Genomic DNA, 17,464 nt, shown 5'->3' on the forward strand with positions numbered 1-17,464 from the left:
TGCAACTGGGTGGGTCAAGCAAATAGTAACTAGCTGTTCATATATATCGCTTTCCTGAACATAACAAGCTCCTTGGAATGAAATGAGATTCACTTGCCAGGTTAGAATTAGGTAAAGTTTGTTGGAAACTACCACAACGAAAAAATAGTAAGGACCTAGGATGTGTTTATAGGTTAAACTGAGAGTTTAAAAAGCAGAGAAACCACAGGTTTACCAAAATCAGTAAATGTATATCTCAGTTAAAATGACTGATATCAGAAAAACTTCACTTCTCAAATCCAAAGCTTTCCGTACAGTAAACTTTTGCTTAGAGTCCCGCTTCTTACGAGGCAGTGCTCTTGTAACTGCTGTGAGCGCAGCTGGGGGTGTTTCCCTCTCACAGATGGAGGACATGAGCCGCAGGGGGAACAAGCCGGTCGTCCACGGTCCCCCTGCACTAAGAGGCAGAGCCGGTGTCGTGATCCATAGGCTTTATGGTACCAGACACTGGCCTCTGATCCCGGTCTCCACTTCCACTAGCAGTCCTGTTCATTTAAGTCCTCCCGTCCAGGCCCTCAGGTTGTGCCTGGTTCTCGTGCGTACCTTTAAAAGTGGTGGGGGCTTCCCTGGTGGCGCAGTGGTTGAGAGTCCACCTGCCGATGCGGGGGACACGGGTTCGTGACCCGGTCCGGGAAGATCCCACATGCCGCGGAGCGGCTGGGCCCGTGAGCCGTGGCCGCTGAGCCTGCGCGTCCGGAGCCTGTGCCCCGCAACAGGAGAGGCCACGACAGTGAGAGGCCCGCGTACCGCAAAAAAAAAAAAAGTGGTGGCCGCTCTTCACTGGCAGCTGAATGGCTCTCAGAGAAGAGACATTTTCTTTCTAAGCCTCCGACGAACATTGCAGACCTAACGGCGCTGTGCTCTCCAGAGCGCAGTAGCCTCTGATCAGCCTGGGGAGCGGGCTGCTTGAACTGCGGGCACAGACTTTAGAGTTGGAAATGGCCTGCTTTTCAGGAAAATAAAGCTGAGGAGCTCTTTCTTCTTCTCTTTCCTGCTGTGACCTTGGGTCAAGTGGCCTGTTTTCTCAGCAGGACCTGGTAACCTCACTAATCGTGAAGGGAGCCAGTGCAGACGGCCCTGTGGTTTGAGGCTGTAAAAGGAAGGTCTCCCCATGAGCTGCTCAACTTCCCGAGCTCGGATTTGGGATTAACCACCTCTGATAAAAGCCGCAGGTGTCCTCCAGGCCTCGGTTCATCCGAAGCCCAGAGGCTTTTTTGAGAGAAACCTTGTGTGTAGCTAGAACGCAAGAGTAATACTGACTCCATCACCAGTGGAGTCTGGTACCAGTCTGGTTGAGGAAGTGCTTCTACAAAGTGCTCACTCTAAGCCAGGACCCAGCTGATCAGACTGTGGGTCTCGAACCCCCATTTCTGATTTTAACCTGACACATGCTTCTTCCGCCAGATCTCTGGGTCTCGGCAGTGACATCACTCTTGGTTGCGTTCTCTCTCTAGGTCAGCGCTTGTTTGGGGAGACCATCCTAGGGCTCACCCAAGGCTCCGTCTCCGACCTCCTGGCTCGCCCAAAGCCCTGGCACAAGCTCAGTCTGAAGGGGCGGGAGCCCTTTGTCCGGATGCAGCTGTGGCTGAACGACCCCAACAACGTGGAGAAGCTGATGGACATGAAACGGATGGAAAAGAAAGGTAACTCCCTGCCGCCTGCCCCAGCCAATCGCTTTCTCATTTATAAACGCGCTGTTGCTTTTAAAGCCTTCACACCGAGCTGAGGAGGCACACTGATCCATGCCCAAGGGACTGTAAGGCAGGGTGAAGGATCTTCTGACGGTCATCCACCGATGAGGACCGAAACGGACTGGGAAGATTTGTGGCTTTTTCTGCCCAGCAGCCTGAGCCCAAAGGCATTTAGCCCTGGGGGGGGCTGTGATCATTCCTCAGTCACCCTGGCGACCAGTGCACCTTCTTCTTCTTCAGGAGAATAAGGCCACTTGGTGGTGGCTCCTTTGTTGTCTTTTGTTTTGTTGGATGGGTGGGGTATTAAAACACTTCATCGCACGAGTACCACATGGCAGGGCTTCCACAAAGAGGTGGTTGAAAAATGCATTTGTAAATAAGAAGTCTCTGGTTCAGAGAAGTTAGCCGCCTCCTTGGAGGTCACCCAGCCCGGAGAACAGCAGAGCAAATTCCTGCCAGGACAGACCTCTCTCTTGCCGTTACGTTATAGTCTCTGGGGCTGTAGAGGATACGACCTCCTAGAGAGCTAAGGGCAGCTCTCTTCTCCAGACGCACCCTGAGCCCTCTCAAATGCTGAGCAGCGTTCTGCTGCAGGTTACGACACAGGAGAAACCCTGAGGGATTTCCTCGGTGGCAGGAAGTGACACCTGCTCCGTGTCCTGGTTTGCACTGCACGTGCCGCCCCTCGTCATTGAGTCCTCCCCTTGGAGGGGACAGTCCTGGGTCGCCTTTAATGCTGCGAGCTCACCTGGTGGCTGCTGAATCCCTTAGATGTGGAAGAGTGGGCACCAGCTGCTGGTCTGGCCGTAGGCAGCTGTGACCGCCCCCCTTCCTCAGCTTCTGCAGGGGACCTCACCAAAGAGTGGGCATCACGACCACCCGCGCGACTGTGCGCGGCCCCACGGCCAGCGCGCCTGAGCCGGGGGCGGGTGGAGCCCAGGCTCGTACCCTCTGAGTTCACCAGGGGCGTGTGCTGCTCACCTCCAGCCGGGCACCACCGTCCTCACCCAACCGGGGAGCGGGCTGGGCTCCTAGGGGGAGGGAGAGTCTCTGCTCTAGAGACTTCTAGTTTCAGAGTGCCTCCTATTTGCAGACACTGTGCTGAGACTTCACTCAGCCCACAAAACTCCATCCGGTAGAGATGTTATTATCCAGGGAAAACGGGGCTCTGGCATCACGAAACTTACCTGACTTCAAGCTGGCCTAAGCAGGAATCTAAACGTGGGCTGTTAGGCTTCACAGCCAGTGCTCTCAGATATGCATGTGTTCTGCTGCCCTGGGCCGAGTGCCTGCCACGCCGGGACCACGTGCCCAGGCAGCGGCTGCCACGCCAGCCGGGGCCCTCTGGGGGGCTCCTGCCCTGCCCGCCCTCAGGCTGCAGACCAAAGCTCTGACACAGGCCGCAGCCGTGGGCAGCTCCAGGCAGCTGCCGGCAGTGCTGCAGGCTCCAGAGGCCTGGTGCCACGTCTCACACACACACACACACACACACGCAAAACTTTGTGACTTTTTATCATGGGAAATTTCAGACATAAAAGCAGAGAGAATGGTATCATGAACCCAGTACGTCCATCACACTTTCAACAAGAGCCCCACGCGGCTCTGGAGCTGCTGCTCTGCCAGAAGGCATCCCTCTCGAAGCCGCCTCCTGTGCTCGGGCCCTGGCCGGACCACTCCCTGCTGTGCTGCTCCTGGGCCAGCAGGAAAGGACCTCAGCCTCCACAAATAGATCTCTGGGGGCTTCCTAGGCCTCCACTCCCTCCTGCACAGGCTCTGGGCGCCATCTTGTGTCACAGAAGAGTTACTGTCTCACTGGGGCCCAGGCCCCTCCTCACATCCCAAAGTCCCTGAGCAGCTGCAGGGCCCCCGTCAACTCTCACTGGTAGGGATGCTCATAACCAGCCCCCGCGGGAGGCCGAGGCATCTGACCCCTCAGACACAACAGCGGGTGACCCAGGGCACAGCACTTCCTGTGATCTCCATAGACGATCGGTCACCCGCCCAGCGCGAGGGGGCTGGCTGGACAGACCAGGCTCATTTCTTTGTAGCCTCTTGACTCTTCACCACATTCATTTTAGGGGGAGAAGATCATCTTCTCAATTCTGTCTGAGTTCTAATCATAAAATGGCATGTTAAGTAACTCCCTAGTCTAAGTTGCTGCATCTGTAAAATGGACGTAATGCTTTTTCCAGTTGTAAGGATTAGAATGTACCTAGTATAACAACCAGCACATATAAGCGCTCACTAAATGAGAGTTATTAAAATAATTTGTATCCCTTTAAAATAGATGAAAATAAGCTTTGCCCCCCAGTCTAGCCTACGTTAAAAATTCTGCAGCAGGCAATGCAGACTGTACAATTCCCACGTGTGCTGCACTTCCTCCTCTTCCGTAAAGCTTTTGCTGCTTCTCCCTTTAGCGCAAATCTTTTATTGTTCTCCTTTCTTTCGTTCTTGTAAATCTCTTTCTCTACCCTAGTCCGCCCTCTGCTTTCTGTTCCCTTCACGAGATAGCCCTGAACCTACCTGTTCACACAGTTCCAAGCACGTGGAGACACACACACGCAGCCTCAGCTAGCTCGGGGGCTGGGCTCCCCTCCCCGGAAGCTACAGGTGGACCCTGATAGTCTTCTGAGACATTTGAGACCCACATGTCAGTGCTGCTGAAGTGTGTCTCCCTGACTTCCCTCGGCTCCCGTGGACACAGCCCCGGGCCCCGCTCCCGTGCCGTGGCGGGGCAGGGCGGAGGCGGGGAGCGGGGCTGGCCACCATCTGGCTGCACAGGGCAGGCAGTGCTTCCCAGAGCAGACTTAGGTCAACCTCAGTTCTGTCACTCACTAGCCGTGTGACCTCAGGTGAATCACTGAACTCTTAGGCTTCAGTTTTTCCGCCTGTAAGTAGGGATGATACCGGTCTGTCTCCCGTAGGGTAACTGTGAGAACTAGATGACCAATGTCTGCCCCTGCTGACACACACTGCTCTTATTACTCCGTGCCGTTGGAGTTAAATAACACTGTTTCTCAACTTTCGTCAGTTGTAAGAAGTTTTGAGGAATTTTCAGACCGTATTCCAAATTAGTTCACTAGAATGACCTCTGTGGATTATTCGTTTGCTCAAGAAGTCCAAATGGTTTTTGAGTTGAAGCGTAGCTGGTGATTAATGACACGTAACAACAGAAAGGAGCAGACGAAGCACACGTAGCACTGGTAGAGCAAATATCTCCCGGGAATCACCCCCCATTTCCCTCGCAGCCCACTCAGCACATCCCCAGGTGACAGTCGCCCCTGAGTCCCTGAGCCTCGTCTCAGCCCGCTGCCCACCGCTCCTAACCCTTATTCCACAGTAAAAAGACATGTGAACAGCACACGTCCTCCCCTCGCGCCAGCCGCTCTGCCCTCCAGGCCACTCATTTCCTGACCTCTGAGCCCTGTTCTGGCCGCTCCTCCACTCCTGGGTTAGGAGCCTCCTCCAAGCTCGGTCCAGCAGGTTTTCTCGAAGGCCCTTCCCACCTCCATCCGCCGACCTCCTGCTCCCTGTCTACGTTTTCTCAAGACTGTGGCCCCTGGATCAGCGCCTCCCTCCACGCCCATGTCCTGCCTCATCCAGGGGAATTTTAAGACCCATCTGACCTGTGCAGCACCCAGGCCTCAAGTTCTTTGACCTCCTCCACCCCTGATTCCCCAAATTGCATCCTCGCCCACAACTACTCTACCTCTCGAAGCCTGAGTTCAGGTGCCCCGTCACTGACCACATTCCGCTGTCCGTCCACCTTTCCACGTTTCTCCGTTCATCCCACCTGACCCCAGATGGCCTCCAGAGCCTGGATATCCCCTCCCAGGCTTTCCCCCAGCAGCTTGCCCTCTGCTGCCCTTCTCTCCTTCCCCAGAACACCAGCCCCCGCCCTGATCCCCACTTTGGTTCTCTCTGCAAATCCCAGCCTTGACTTAGCGCCCTGCCCGTCTTCTTCACCCAACCTCCTTGGCGTCTGGGACCTACGCGGGTCGGTGCCGCCTCAGATTTGTATCTCCGGTTTCAGTAGGGTCCTCTGTGCTTCTCCCCACCCCCGCCATCACCCCCTCCATCCCCACCACCATTTCTCACCGACCTGTCTCAAGACTCCATTTCCATCTCTTCAGATCACCTCTCCTCCTGCCTTCCTACTTCATAAAGAAAACCAAGGCTGTCAACTCTCCCCACCTCAGTCCCTATAAATGTGTCTGTATGTCCCCCGCTCCTGCTTCTGTATTCAGGACCCACCTCATGCACCTCCGGTGGCCGTCTCCTCCCTCACCTGTAGCCCCAGCTCTCTCTGTCTTCTCCCCCATCAGCTTGGAAACATCAGCTCTCTCTCATCTTTAAAGGGCCACCCTCGACCTGGGACTGCCCTTCTAGAAGCCATCCTGTCTCTCACTTTTCTTTTACAGTTAGGCTTCTTAGAATAGTAACTCCTGCCCACTACCTCCACTTTCTCACCTCCTGTTCACTATTAAGTCCACTGCAGTCTGGCTTCTGCTCCCACAGCTCCGCTGTATCTGCTCACCGAGGCCTCCAGTCACCTCCTAATGTCTAAGCACCCAGGACATCCTGGGTGCTTGTGGGACCTTCCTTTCTGCAGCACTGACACAGGGACCCTCACTGCTCACTCATCCCTTCCTCACACTGCTGTCTCCTGGTTTGCCTCCCGTCTCTGTATCCTTCACGGCTCCTGCTTCCTGGGGTACCCTCTGCATGTGGGGCTTTTCCAGGATTCCATTCTCGGCCTTGCTCTTTTTCATCAAGGTCGCTGACTTAACTACAGGTTCTGTTCTAGTGGTTCCAAGTTCCTCTCTCTAGCCCGGACCATTCTTCTGAGCTTAACACCTGTCTTTCCAACTGCCTACAGAACATCTCGACGTGGGTGACCCAGAGACCCCTCAAACTCCACGTTCCCAAGACGAACCATCATCTTCTCCCTTTAATCTGCCCCTTCTGTGATACCCAGCCCAGTGACACCAGCACGCACCTCACCTCCCACACCTGAGCCCAGGGGGCCGTCCTCAGCGCCGCTCACTCTGGTCCCTCGCCGAGTCAGCCACCACGTCCTGTCAGTCCCACCCCTCACAGCTCCACCATCTGCCTGCTTTTCTCCGGCCCCATCACCGCTGCCTTGGTGCAAATCTTTATTCTTCTTTCCTCCCGACTGGGCTCCTTCCTTCCAGTCCTTCCCACTCCACCCTCCGAGCTGTCGCCAAGGCAGCCTTTCAGAAACAGAGAGCTGATCACATCATTCCCCTCATTAAAATCTTTTCGTCTCTTCCCACTGCTTTCTAGGTAATGTCCAAACTTGTGGCCTACCCTGGCCGCCCATCTCTCCACCTTTAGGTCCAACAACTCCACCACACCCCACACCCCATGTGCACACGCGTGCGCACACACACACACACACACACACACACACCACACTTTGACCGTGCTGTTTCGTGCCTCTGTGTGTGTCTTTGCACACACCATTCCCGCTTTCTGGAGCAGCCTCCTACCATCTTCACTTCGCTGCCTAGTTTTTCTAGTTAATCCCTTTGTCCTTCAAGATTCAGTTTATAATCACCACGTCTCCCAGGAAGCCTCCCCGGCCCCCTCCCCAGGCTGAGCTGAGTACTCTCCCTCAGCGCCCACCTCCGTGGCGCCCCACGCTTGCCTCCCTTATCACGCCTTACTGGGGTCACCTATCTGTATACTTCTCTGTGTCCCCACTAAACCATGGGTCATGCAGGGACAGACGGGGACCTCACGTCACGACAGAGCAGGTCCTCGATGAGCGTGTGTTCGGTTTCAGAATGGTTCTAGCCCAGGTGTTTCGAGATGCTCTCAGAAGAGCAGGGAGCTGCCACAGTCCACACGGCAATGTCTGGGAGTGGAGGGCGGAGGGCGGAGGGCGTACCGCGTAGTGGCGGGCCGGGCCGGGGCGGGTCTCCCCGCTGGGCCTGCCCCTCAGTCTGCCTCCTCTCCCTCCCTCAGCCTACATGAAGCGGCGGCACAGCTCGGTCAGCGACAGCCAGCCCTGCGAGCCCCCCTCCACTGGCATCGACTACAGCCAGGGCGCCAGCCCCCAGCCCCAGCACCAGCTGAAGAAACCCCGAGTGGTGCTGGCTCCCGAGGAGAAGGAAGCTCTGAAACGAGCATATCAGCAAAAGCCATACCCGTCACCAAAAACCATCGAGGAGCTCGCCACCCAGCTCAACTTGAAAACCAGCACCGTCATCAACTGGTTCCACAATTACAGGTACGGCCCTGCTCTCACCCAGTAGGTCAGCTGCAGCTTAGAGGACGCGCGTTCACCCAGTAGGTCAGCTGCAGCTTAGAGGACGCGCGCTCAGCCCCCGGGAAGAGGCCGACGGGTACCGCAGACGCTGGCTGATCACCGTGCACAGGGACACGTGCTGGGGACTGATAACTTGGTGTTTGGTCAGTTAATTGGCTTCTTATTCGTATTGGCGTTGTAAACCCCAAAGACGTAGGGTCATATGGTTAGAGACCAGAACAAAAATCTCTCAGGGCTATCATTTAAAAAGGGAGAGTGTAGTCATTCATGGTTCCACAGTAGTGACCGTGTATTTGGTGATTTTTTTAACGCTTTCTCAGGGTCTTGTACAGTATTGTTTTCCAAATTAGTTTGATTAGTTTTGTAATTAAATCAATTAGGTAGTGTAAGACCCTTTCTTCTGGGAAAGTCATGAGTTAATGAAGATTTATTGAGCATCTACTAGGTCTACAGACACTGAGCTATGTGTTGTAACCAGCACTGTATCACTTGATCCTCACAACTGTGTAAGAGATATAGTTTTTTCCACGTTTTATAGATGAAAACATAAAGCGCAGAGGGGTTAAATAACTTACCTGAGGAGGGAAGGGCCCAGTGCTCTCCTCTAGAACAAAGGACTGGGGTAAAATGTTTGGATTAGATAACGGAGATCCACTGACAGATAATGAATTGGCGATCACCGCTAAAACCAAGACTCCCTACTGCTAGAAACCAAGAACTCTCAGTGGCCTGATGGAAATTCCTGCCTGTTTAGTGCCTTGTATGCGGCCATCTCGATCGCTAGTTCCCATCAAAACATCATTTTCCCTAGGGCTCAGCAGAACTGGGGTAGGTGCTCCTGGTTATACCAAGGTGACAAGTACACATGTATAACCAGTGCAGGCGGAGCCCTCATGGTTCCTCACCTGAAGTAAGTGGCAGGTAACAGAAGATCACAGACGGTCAGGGGCTAGAGGGAGGAGTTGTGTCTCAGACTGGGGCCTGCCTCATCGGATAGGCTCTGCTGGAGCTTCTGACAGGGCACAATTGTTCCCAGGTTCTGAACAAATTGGAAAATTTTTAACTATTAGATGGGAGTCAAAATAATACCTTTATTGCTGATGAAGGCCACGTTAGCAGATGTAGCTTAGTGTGAGAGCCAAACAGCCTTGCTCCCTGACCCTGAAAACCAGGCCAGTTTATCCGTCACGGCACCACTGGCCCCCGCAGGCCTCCCCGTGTGTAGGCTGGCTCCCAAGAAGACAAAGTACATGAGCGGAGCACGGCTAGCTTATCATCCTAAACTTACCAATCCGATGAAAACAGAGGCAGAGTAAGGTCAGCAGTTACAATAACGGAGAGCTCCCTCTGCACGGAAGGAAACCTCCGAAGTAGTAAACTAAAGTGCAGTGAAGGCTAGTGAATGGAAACGTGGGCAGAAGCTCACCCGAGCCTCTCCTTGCCAGGCGTCCTTTCACTTTCTAGACACAAAGGTGCGTTTGAATGTGTACTTTTGAGTCTTCTGCGAGTTATGTCCATTTTAATCCAAGAATCATAACCCTGGACAGGGGTGCCGGGAGCTGTAGATGGCTGAGTATCTGGGTAAAGGTGCTACCAGTCGCACAAAACATCTCCAAAGCCATTTCCCCCGGCCCTGCTGGGGCCACCTTTTTTTTTTTTCCAGATCCTCCTACAGGCCTCAGTCGAGTGGCAGTCACTGCCTCCTGGCCAGGGCACGTGCTCTCCACGTTTCCCAGCTGGCCTCCTGACCACCACAGTAATGCCAGCTGGTCATTGTGGAGATGCCTCGCTTGAGCATTTAAGCAAGTTCAACTATAAAGAGAGAAGGGGGAGATGGGAGGAATAGCAGTAGAACCTCAAAAGCTAGCCATGAGCTCAGGTCCGGACCTAGAGTAGGTGGATGCGCAATAAATGCTTTCTGTCAAACATACTCCACAACAAAGCAGGCTGGGAAGTCAAGTGGCACAACCGAGGGCAGAGGTGAGTTTCACCTGCAGAGATCTGGATGGAATATCCTGGAAGAGGTATGATACGGCAGAGTCTTGAAAGAAGAACTGAACTAGAGAAGAATTTTATAAGCCACAAAATAGGCTGGATGAGAAGCGACACCAGGTCATTCAGAACTGGCATAAAGCCCAAAGAATTGCAGTCCCTTGCCTAAGGTCACCCAAAGGAAGAGTGCAGAGCAGAGATTCCAGCTGAGCGAGCACTCTCTCCGTGGCTTTAGCTCTTCCGCTTAAATGCTTAGACTAGACCCGCTTACCTGGTACATCCCTCAGAGATTCACACGAGGACGAGCGCACAGTAGCACTCAGCACACGTGCGCTGAACGCGTTTTAATTCCTAAGCGAGAGGGCAGTTTCTTAGGTTCTTTCCACAGGAGTTAAACAGAACTTGACTTATTTTTTACTGCGCCACTGGAACCCTTCGTAATGTTTGGGGTCGATTTTTGCCCCCATCAAAAAAATAAAATAAAACTTTACTTCCTCTTATCCTTTCACCCTAAGGAACTTAGAAGTACTCTAGGGTGACCATTTACCCAGGAATTTCAGAGCAACACAGCACAGGACACCTGGTCTCCTGCAGAAGAACAGGTCCATTAGAAGAAACTCTTCCAAGCCCTAAAAGCCATGGCGTCCTGTCAGCCTTGCATGACGTGTGTCTGAAAAGCAGATTTGTTTCTGGGACCTGATCTTTCTAGACCAGAAGATGATCCTCCTCAGGGACATGGAGACAAATCTAGGCTAAGAAGGATGACGTCTCGTATCTGCTGAGCATATAACATGTGCCAGGCACCAGGCCAAGAGCTTTGTAGATGTTATCTCATCACTTCCTCTGATCAGCAGTCGAATTCAGTGCTTGCTGCCAGCCCCGTTCTACAGAGAAAGGTTATTTATTATACACGTTAGCCGAGCCAGCGAGGGTGGCAGCCTGGATCCCAGGCCCTGGGCATGAAGTTGTCCCTTTCCTCCCTCAGCCCTTCTGTCTCAGCCTCAGTGCTTACAACGGGGACTTTGTCGTTAAAAAGGCAGCTAGATGGTAAGAACAGAAGAATAGTTCCTTTTTTTTTTTTCTTTTCTGGTCTACTTTGTGTCCTGTAGTATACATCAATATTTAATTGTAACATCTCTGCAGGGAAGACACTATTCTCCATATTTTTCTGCTAAGGAAACTGAAGCTCATAAAGGTTAAGGAACTTGCCCAAGTTGCCCGGCTAGGGAGTGACAAGCCAGATTTCAAACCCAGGTTTTGCCTGGTTCCAAAAGGCCTGTTCCCCAAGCCGGGCCAGGCTGCCCCTGAGACTCAGAGTTAGTCCAGGGTGGGCCTGTGGCCTGGATGGGACCAAACCCTCAGCTGCCCGGCTAGCCTCCCACCTCCGTAACCAGGGTGGAATGGGCATTTCTGGCTGCCAAAGGGCATAAAAGCCAGTAAAGAGCAGGTTCGCCCTCCCAGCAAAGTGCCCAGGAACCCGTTTATGGGAGCTGCCATTTCACGGGCTCCCAAGGGCACCCAAGGGAAGGAGAAAAGTCTTCCGTTATCCCTGGGAACTTCTGGGGGGCCTCAGGATCTCACCCGGGTAGCTCTGGCTCAGGAATCATCTTCAGGACAAGGGTCAGAGCTCACCCTATGCGTGGAGCAAAAAACTATGTAGCAGATAACCGTGACCAGAGTTCTGATATACTGGACTCAACTACAGCCGGATTCTCCCTGGCCCCAGCCTCCCTACGTCCAGCACAGGAGCTGGCATATCGTGGGTTCTCAAAAAATGTTACCTTTATTGAGTTATAGGCACCGTATAAAATATCTTCGTGTATGCCTAACCCCAGGGCTTTCTGCAGGCCCAGTCTCTGCAGGACACTGGGCTTGGTGCTCATTTCCCTGAAGATGCTTTTCCACGAACAGTTGGCTCACGATCAGAGGCTCTTTCAGCTCTTTGGAAGAAACACCTAGGGAGACTTCTGATTGAGCCCAGTACTGTGAGCGTGATGGGAAGAGAAATTCCAACACAAGACAAAACAGACTTAACAACAGCCCTTTCATCACGTCACAAAGGCTCCAAAACAGGGAAGGCCAGGCCGTTCCTGGTGGCGCAGCGGTTGGGAGTCCACCTGCCGATGCAGGGGACGCGGGTTCGTGCCCCGGTCCGGGAGGATCCCACATGCCGCAGAGCGGCTGGGCCCGTGAACCATGGCCGCTGAGCCTGCCCGTCCGGAGCCTGTGCTCCGCAGCCGGAGAGGCCACAACAGTGAGAAGCCCGCGTACCGCAAAAAAAAAAAAAAAAAAAAACAGGGAAGGCCAGGGCCCTTCTGTAGCTGTTTCCTCCAGACCCCACAAAACAGTGAAGCACACCTTCCACCGTAGGCTGAACTCAGCTTGATTAAAACATGCTTGGTGCGTTGGAGCACGTTATTTGGTCTCCTTCCTGCTTGATCAGAAATGACCCTTTCCTGGTTTTCTTTTAGACGAGGGAGTTAGTTGAAATACATAATTTGTCAGAATCCCGCCTCAGCCTTGACCAGAGGCCCTGCCTGGCCCGTGGCTCAGAGCGGGACACTGAAGATTTTCACTTTGGGCGCCGTCTAGTAATTGGTTCTCTGTCACGAAGTCCAGATGAGGAAGCAGTGGTTATCGTTCATGCTCTCCTTCCACATATGAATTCAGTCGCCCTTGATCACTGTACACCAAGCACCATGCTAGCCTGGGGTGTGCTAAGAATGGGACCTCGCCATTCCCAGCCTGGTTGGAGGTCGACTGGCACGGAGGCGGAGGAACCGTGCCATTAAATAAGTAACGCTGGCGCTCCATCCTTGTGAAGAGGGGACTGGCGTGCCAGCCAAGGGACAGGTTACGCAGAGGCACCGAGTTTAGGAAACCGCGGGGTCTTTGCTGGCTCCTGGCTGGGAAGGGCGGGGCGGCTTCAAAGAGGGGCCGCCCAGGAGCGGGCCCTGCTCTGCTCTGGGGCCCACAGGGGCCTCAATGGCTGTTCGGCGGGTGGGAGTGTGAGATGCGGTGCGGTGGATGGAGAGAGGGCGTCTCGGGGCGGAGATGGCAGGAGGCTCAGGCCGCAAGGGAAGGGGCGCAGAGCGCCCGTGCGCGGCGGCCCCCTCATGGCGCCCCCCTGCTTGTGTCTCGTAGGTCTCGGATCCGCAGAGAACTGTTTATTGAGGAGATTCAGGCCGGGAGCCAGGGCCAGGCCGGGGCCAGCGACTCGCCGTCGGCCCGGAGCGGCCGGGCAGCGCCCAGCTCGGAGGGCGACAGCTGCGACGGCGTGGAGGCCGCCGAGGGCCCGGGCGCCGCGGATGCCGAAGAGTCGGGCGGCCCCGCGGCCGCCGCCAAGTCTCAGGGAGGAGGGCCGGCCGAGGCGGCCGCAGCCGCGGCCCCGGAGGAGCGGGAGGAGGCGCCGCGGCCGGCGGAGAAGGCGGAGCCGCCGCCCTCGGGGACCCCGGCCCCGGACGCCGCCACCGACGAGAGCCGGCCCCAGGCGCCACCGCCGCCGCCCGAGGGCCCCGCGGACGGCCCGGGGCCCGTGCCAAACCCCGCCGCCGCCGCGCCCGCGGCCGGGGAGGACGCCGCTACCTCAGCCGCCCCGCCGGGGGAGGGCCCGTGCAGGGCCCGGGACGGCGCCGACAGGAGTTCCGCTTTGCCAAGCACCAGCGCGCCCGCGGCCGCCCGCAGGCCCAGCTCGCTGCAGAGCCTCTTCGGCCTCCCGGAGGCAGCGGGCGCCAGGGACTCGCGAGACAACCCCTTGAGGAAGAAGAAGGCCGCGAACTTGAACAGCATAATCCACCGCCTGGAGAAGGCCGCCAGCCGGGAGGAGCCCATCGAATGGGAGTTCTGAGAGGGCGCCGCCCGCCCGTCCCGCCGAGCCGGGCCGAGTCTGGCCGAGCCGGGCCGCGCCTGACCGGGCAGGGCAGAGTCGGGCCGAGCTGGGCCTAGTCGAGCCGAGCTGGGCCGAGTCGAGCCAAGTCTGGCCGAGCCGGGCCGAACCGGGCCGGGCAGGAGGGGGGGCGCCGACTCCGCGGCCTGGACCTTGTTGCGCACTTACCGCCCTGCGGGCCACAGGGCAAAATCGCCATAGGCCAAGGTGCATATAGAAAACAAAGGAGCATTAAGCCCAATCTATGTCGTGTTTTCAAGGAAGAAAACGGAAGTGTGTAGTCGAGCTTTTTTGTACCCTGAAGTGTTTTTTTTATTGCCCTAAGTGATTTCCACAGGTTCTGGAATAACTCTTACAGCTTTGCCTTGCGCCCTCCTCTTTCGTGTGGGCTTTAAAAAAAAAAAAAAATCAAACCCACATATTAAAAGGGGGCTTTTTATCTGCCATCTAATGGCTTCAGAGCGATAATACACTATTATCTTCTTAAACCAGGAAAAAAAGGGGGGGGGGATTTTTCAGAAAAATTTAAAAAGAAAGTTTTTGTAGCTGTTCAGTTGCCACTAAGAGATTGCACAGTCAAACCGACTCTAAACACACTAGTTTGGATTCCTAAATATTTTCAAGCAAAGAATCTTCTCCTTTGAAACTTTGAATTAAAGTAAAACACATTTACTTCACATATTTTTTAACAAAAAGAAAAGTCACATCAGGAAACTCTCTGATTTTGTGGTAGCTGACGTAGTGTTTTCTCGTGCGTGAATAGAATCCTGACACGTAGTGCACATTGATCCATAGCTTTAACTGACTCTGGGCTTTTGCTGACCAGGGTTTGTTCAATACACTCCATTCTAGGCCAAATCAGGACAAAAAGAAAAGATCCGAATCTAGGTATTTTATAATCTGCTTTTTAACCTCTAACCGCAGAGCACGCTGATCAGACCTCATATCTCGGAGGTGTAGGAGACAAGTTAGAACTGTAGCATGTACCCGTTCATTTTGTTTAATTTATGGTGTCTTACGTCTGTGTTAGTGCGTCCTGCACACGTACGAGCGTTGAAAGAAAGGAGGAAAGAGTAGGCCGCGAAGGTCGCCGCAGGCAGATCTGGGGCCACACAGGGCCCCTCGTAGGCAGCAGTCTTTCCACGACACAGAAGGCACCGCACCTCACACCACTCTCCCGGGCACCTGATGGACTGAGCCCCACCAGGGGACGCCGCTCCCTGGGCCTGGGCAGGGCTTGCGCATGCGCACACGCGCTCTCTCTATCTCTCTTTCTCTCTCCCCCCCTCCCTCCCTCCCTCCTTCCCTCCCTTTCTCTCTTTCTCTCTCTCTCTCTCTCTCTCTCTCTCTCTCTCTCCCCCCCTCCCCCTCCCTCCCTCCCTCCCTCCCTCCCTCCTTCCCTTTCTTCCCACCACAAGCACTGATGACTGTTGACGTCGTGGGAAGCCTCCTTCCTTCCCTGCAGAAGAGAGAACGTGGCAGTCTGGGCTCGGCTCCCACCCCCGTAGAGATGGCCCAAACTCACACCAAAACGCTGATGCTCTTCACTTCCAGACCAGACCGTTGGCCCTCCATTCATTTTGCCTCTTGGAACGTTCTTTTATGCACAGTTTAGGGCAGTCTAAGTACAAATCAAAAGTCTAACTTGTCTCTGATTCCTCCTGTCGTCTATGTGTATATGCGTGAGAACAGAGGTGGATGAGAGTGTGCGTGTGTGCGTGTGTGCAATTTTATACGTCTGTGTATTTTCTTAAGTACCTGTGCACACATAGAGTGCATTACTGCCACCTTTTTTCAATAAGCTGTTTTATCAGTTATGGCTTCTACAAGTTTGCTAATTTAGACTCCTTTATTGCCATATCTTTAAACTAACAATAGATGATTTCGGTATATATATATATTTTTTTTTTGCTTATTTATAGGTGCTGTATTTTATTATCTGATTGTTAGGAAGGGATGAGAGGGGCAAATATTCTTTAGCGGGATAGACTGCCGGCAGTATTGGGTATAATTTACAAGATGTAGTTGTCATACTGTATATTACTGATTGAAACCTTTTTGACCGTATTGTGTATCATTGAAACCTTTGTCTTAGGTCAACATCTTTGGATGACATTTTAATGGTGCATTCATTATTTCTTACGTTTAATTAATATTACCTTTTTTTGATTTGGGGGGGTGGGAGGGAGTTCTAATTTTAAAGGTATGCTCCCGCTATTACACCTCAGTGTGCTTGTATTAATTAACTTGTAGGACTTTGACTGTAAGATGTGAAACCACATTTCTTGCATGATGTTTTAGAAATTATGTATTTCATTTACAGTCTTTTAACCTGCAACTGCAGCACTTAGTTCAAGTTTTCACAAGTTTAAGAGTCACTACACTAAAGACTATGCCTTTTCATGAATAAGAAGTTTGCAGAAGGCTCTAGGAGGCTGGGAGGCAGGCCGTTTGTCTTTTGATGGTTGCATATCATCTCTGAACTTGAAATCTGGTTCGGTGAGCAGAGAATTCAACATGGAGGAGCTTAAGGGGAAAACGGATTCACATCTGGCTGAATCCAGGTGCGGTGAGAAGAGCGAGTTTGCATTCGTGACCCTCAGGACAGCAAGCAGCAGAGCCCCTGACAGCACTGTGTGGCCCTCTCCACGAAAACCTCGCGGAGGGATGCGGTCACCACGTGCGCTCAATCTCCAAATGCCTGATTTTCATTAGAACGAAAAGCAGGGCGTTAACAGGGAATACTAGGGTAGTATTTTCGTTTTAAAGGCATGACTGTTACCTACTAAGGTGTGAAATCTGAGGAAATTGAAAAAGTATAAATCTGTCCATCCTAGTGGCCAAATAGTACCGTCTAAAACAGCCGCTTTGGCTCTTTCAGGCAATTTAGTCATTTTTGTTGTCGTTTCTTTGTTTTTAAACTAGGTTATTGTTGATTTCCATTCTATCTTTCTTGCCAGGCTTACATCTGGGTGCTCGATACAATCAGTTGGTTAAATTTTGCTTGCAGTTCCATGTTTGTATTTTTTCTCTATTTATTTTATTTTTTTTTTTTTTGATTGCGATCCCAACACTATGATCTCTTGTGTTAAGCTGTCACTATAATACTTTTAAGAGCTGCCACTAAATAACAGAAACCTGGCGGGGGGGAGTGTCCCCCTCCTCTTTGCGCCCCTCATTCTGAGTCCAGGGTTGGTCTTTCATCCTGAGAAGCAATATTCAAGTGCCTTGAACAGCATCCTCTCCGTGGGCTTTACCTTCAGCTGGCTGGCGTTCCAAGCAGCAGCTCCCACAGGCAGCCGACCTCTTCCTCTTTCCGCTCCATCAGTTTAAAAAGCTGATTTGTACCTCTCCCCTGGGGAAAACGGTTTCGTACAAAACACTAACACTTAATTACAAGCTCCATTATACCATTTTAAATGGCTTCTTTTTGTTAATTGAAGGCAGTGTTCGTAAGTTAAGGTTTTTGCCATTACTTAGCTGGCTGAGTGGAGGCTCCGCATACAATCAGTGTTCACGTTCAGCCTCTCGACCCTTGGTTCCCGCCCACATTCTCCTGTG

The 17,464-nt window shown here is 53.1% G+C and overlaps 1 protein-coding gene across 6 annotated transcripts in view; it reads left to right on the top strand.

The window, feature by feature from the left end:
* The window catches only part of CUX1 (cut like homeobox 1), a 372,569-nt gene that overhangs the window by 332,532 nt on the left and 22,573 nt on the right, over positions 1-17,464 (top strand). Inside the window, exons 22-24 of one of the 6 annotated variants that reach the window (XM_030872090.3) lie at positions 1,494-1,682; positions 7,722-7,986; positions 13,162-15,252. The exons of 3 other annotated variants lie outside the window; for them this stretch is intronic. In XM_030872090.3, the coding sequence (XP_030727950.2) occupies positions 1,494-1,682; positions 7,722-7,986; positions 13,162-13,864 (1,157 nt within the window). In that variant the 3' untranslated portion in view covers positions 13,865-15,252. Of the gene's footprint in view, positions 1-1,493; positions 1,683-7,721; positions 7,987-13,161; positions 16,086-17,464 lie in introns of those variants that run through there. 2 more of the 6 variants (XM_030872089.3, XM_030872088.3) reach the window with 2 other exon arrangements.

Source organism: Globicephala melas, chromosome 15 (assembly GCF_963455315.2).
Source record: "Globicephala melas chromosome 15, mGloMel1.2, whole genome shotgun sequence".
In the NCBI taxonomy this organism is placed as follows: domain Eukaryota; kingdom Metazoa; phylum Chordata; class Mammalia; order Artiodactyla; family Delphinidae; genus Globicephala; species Globicephala melas.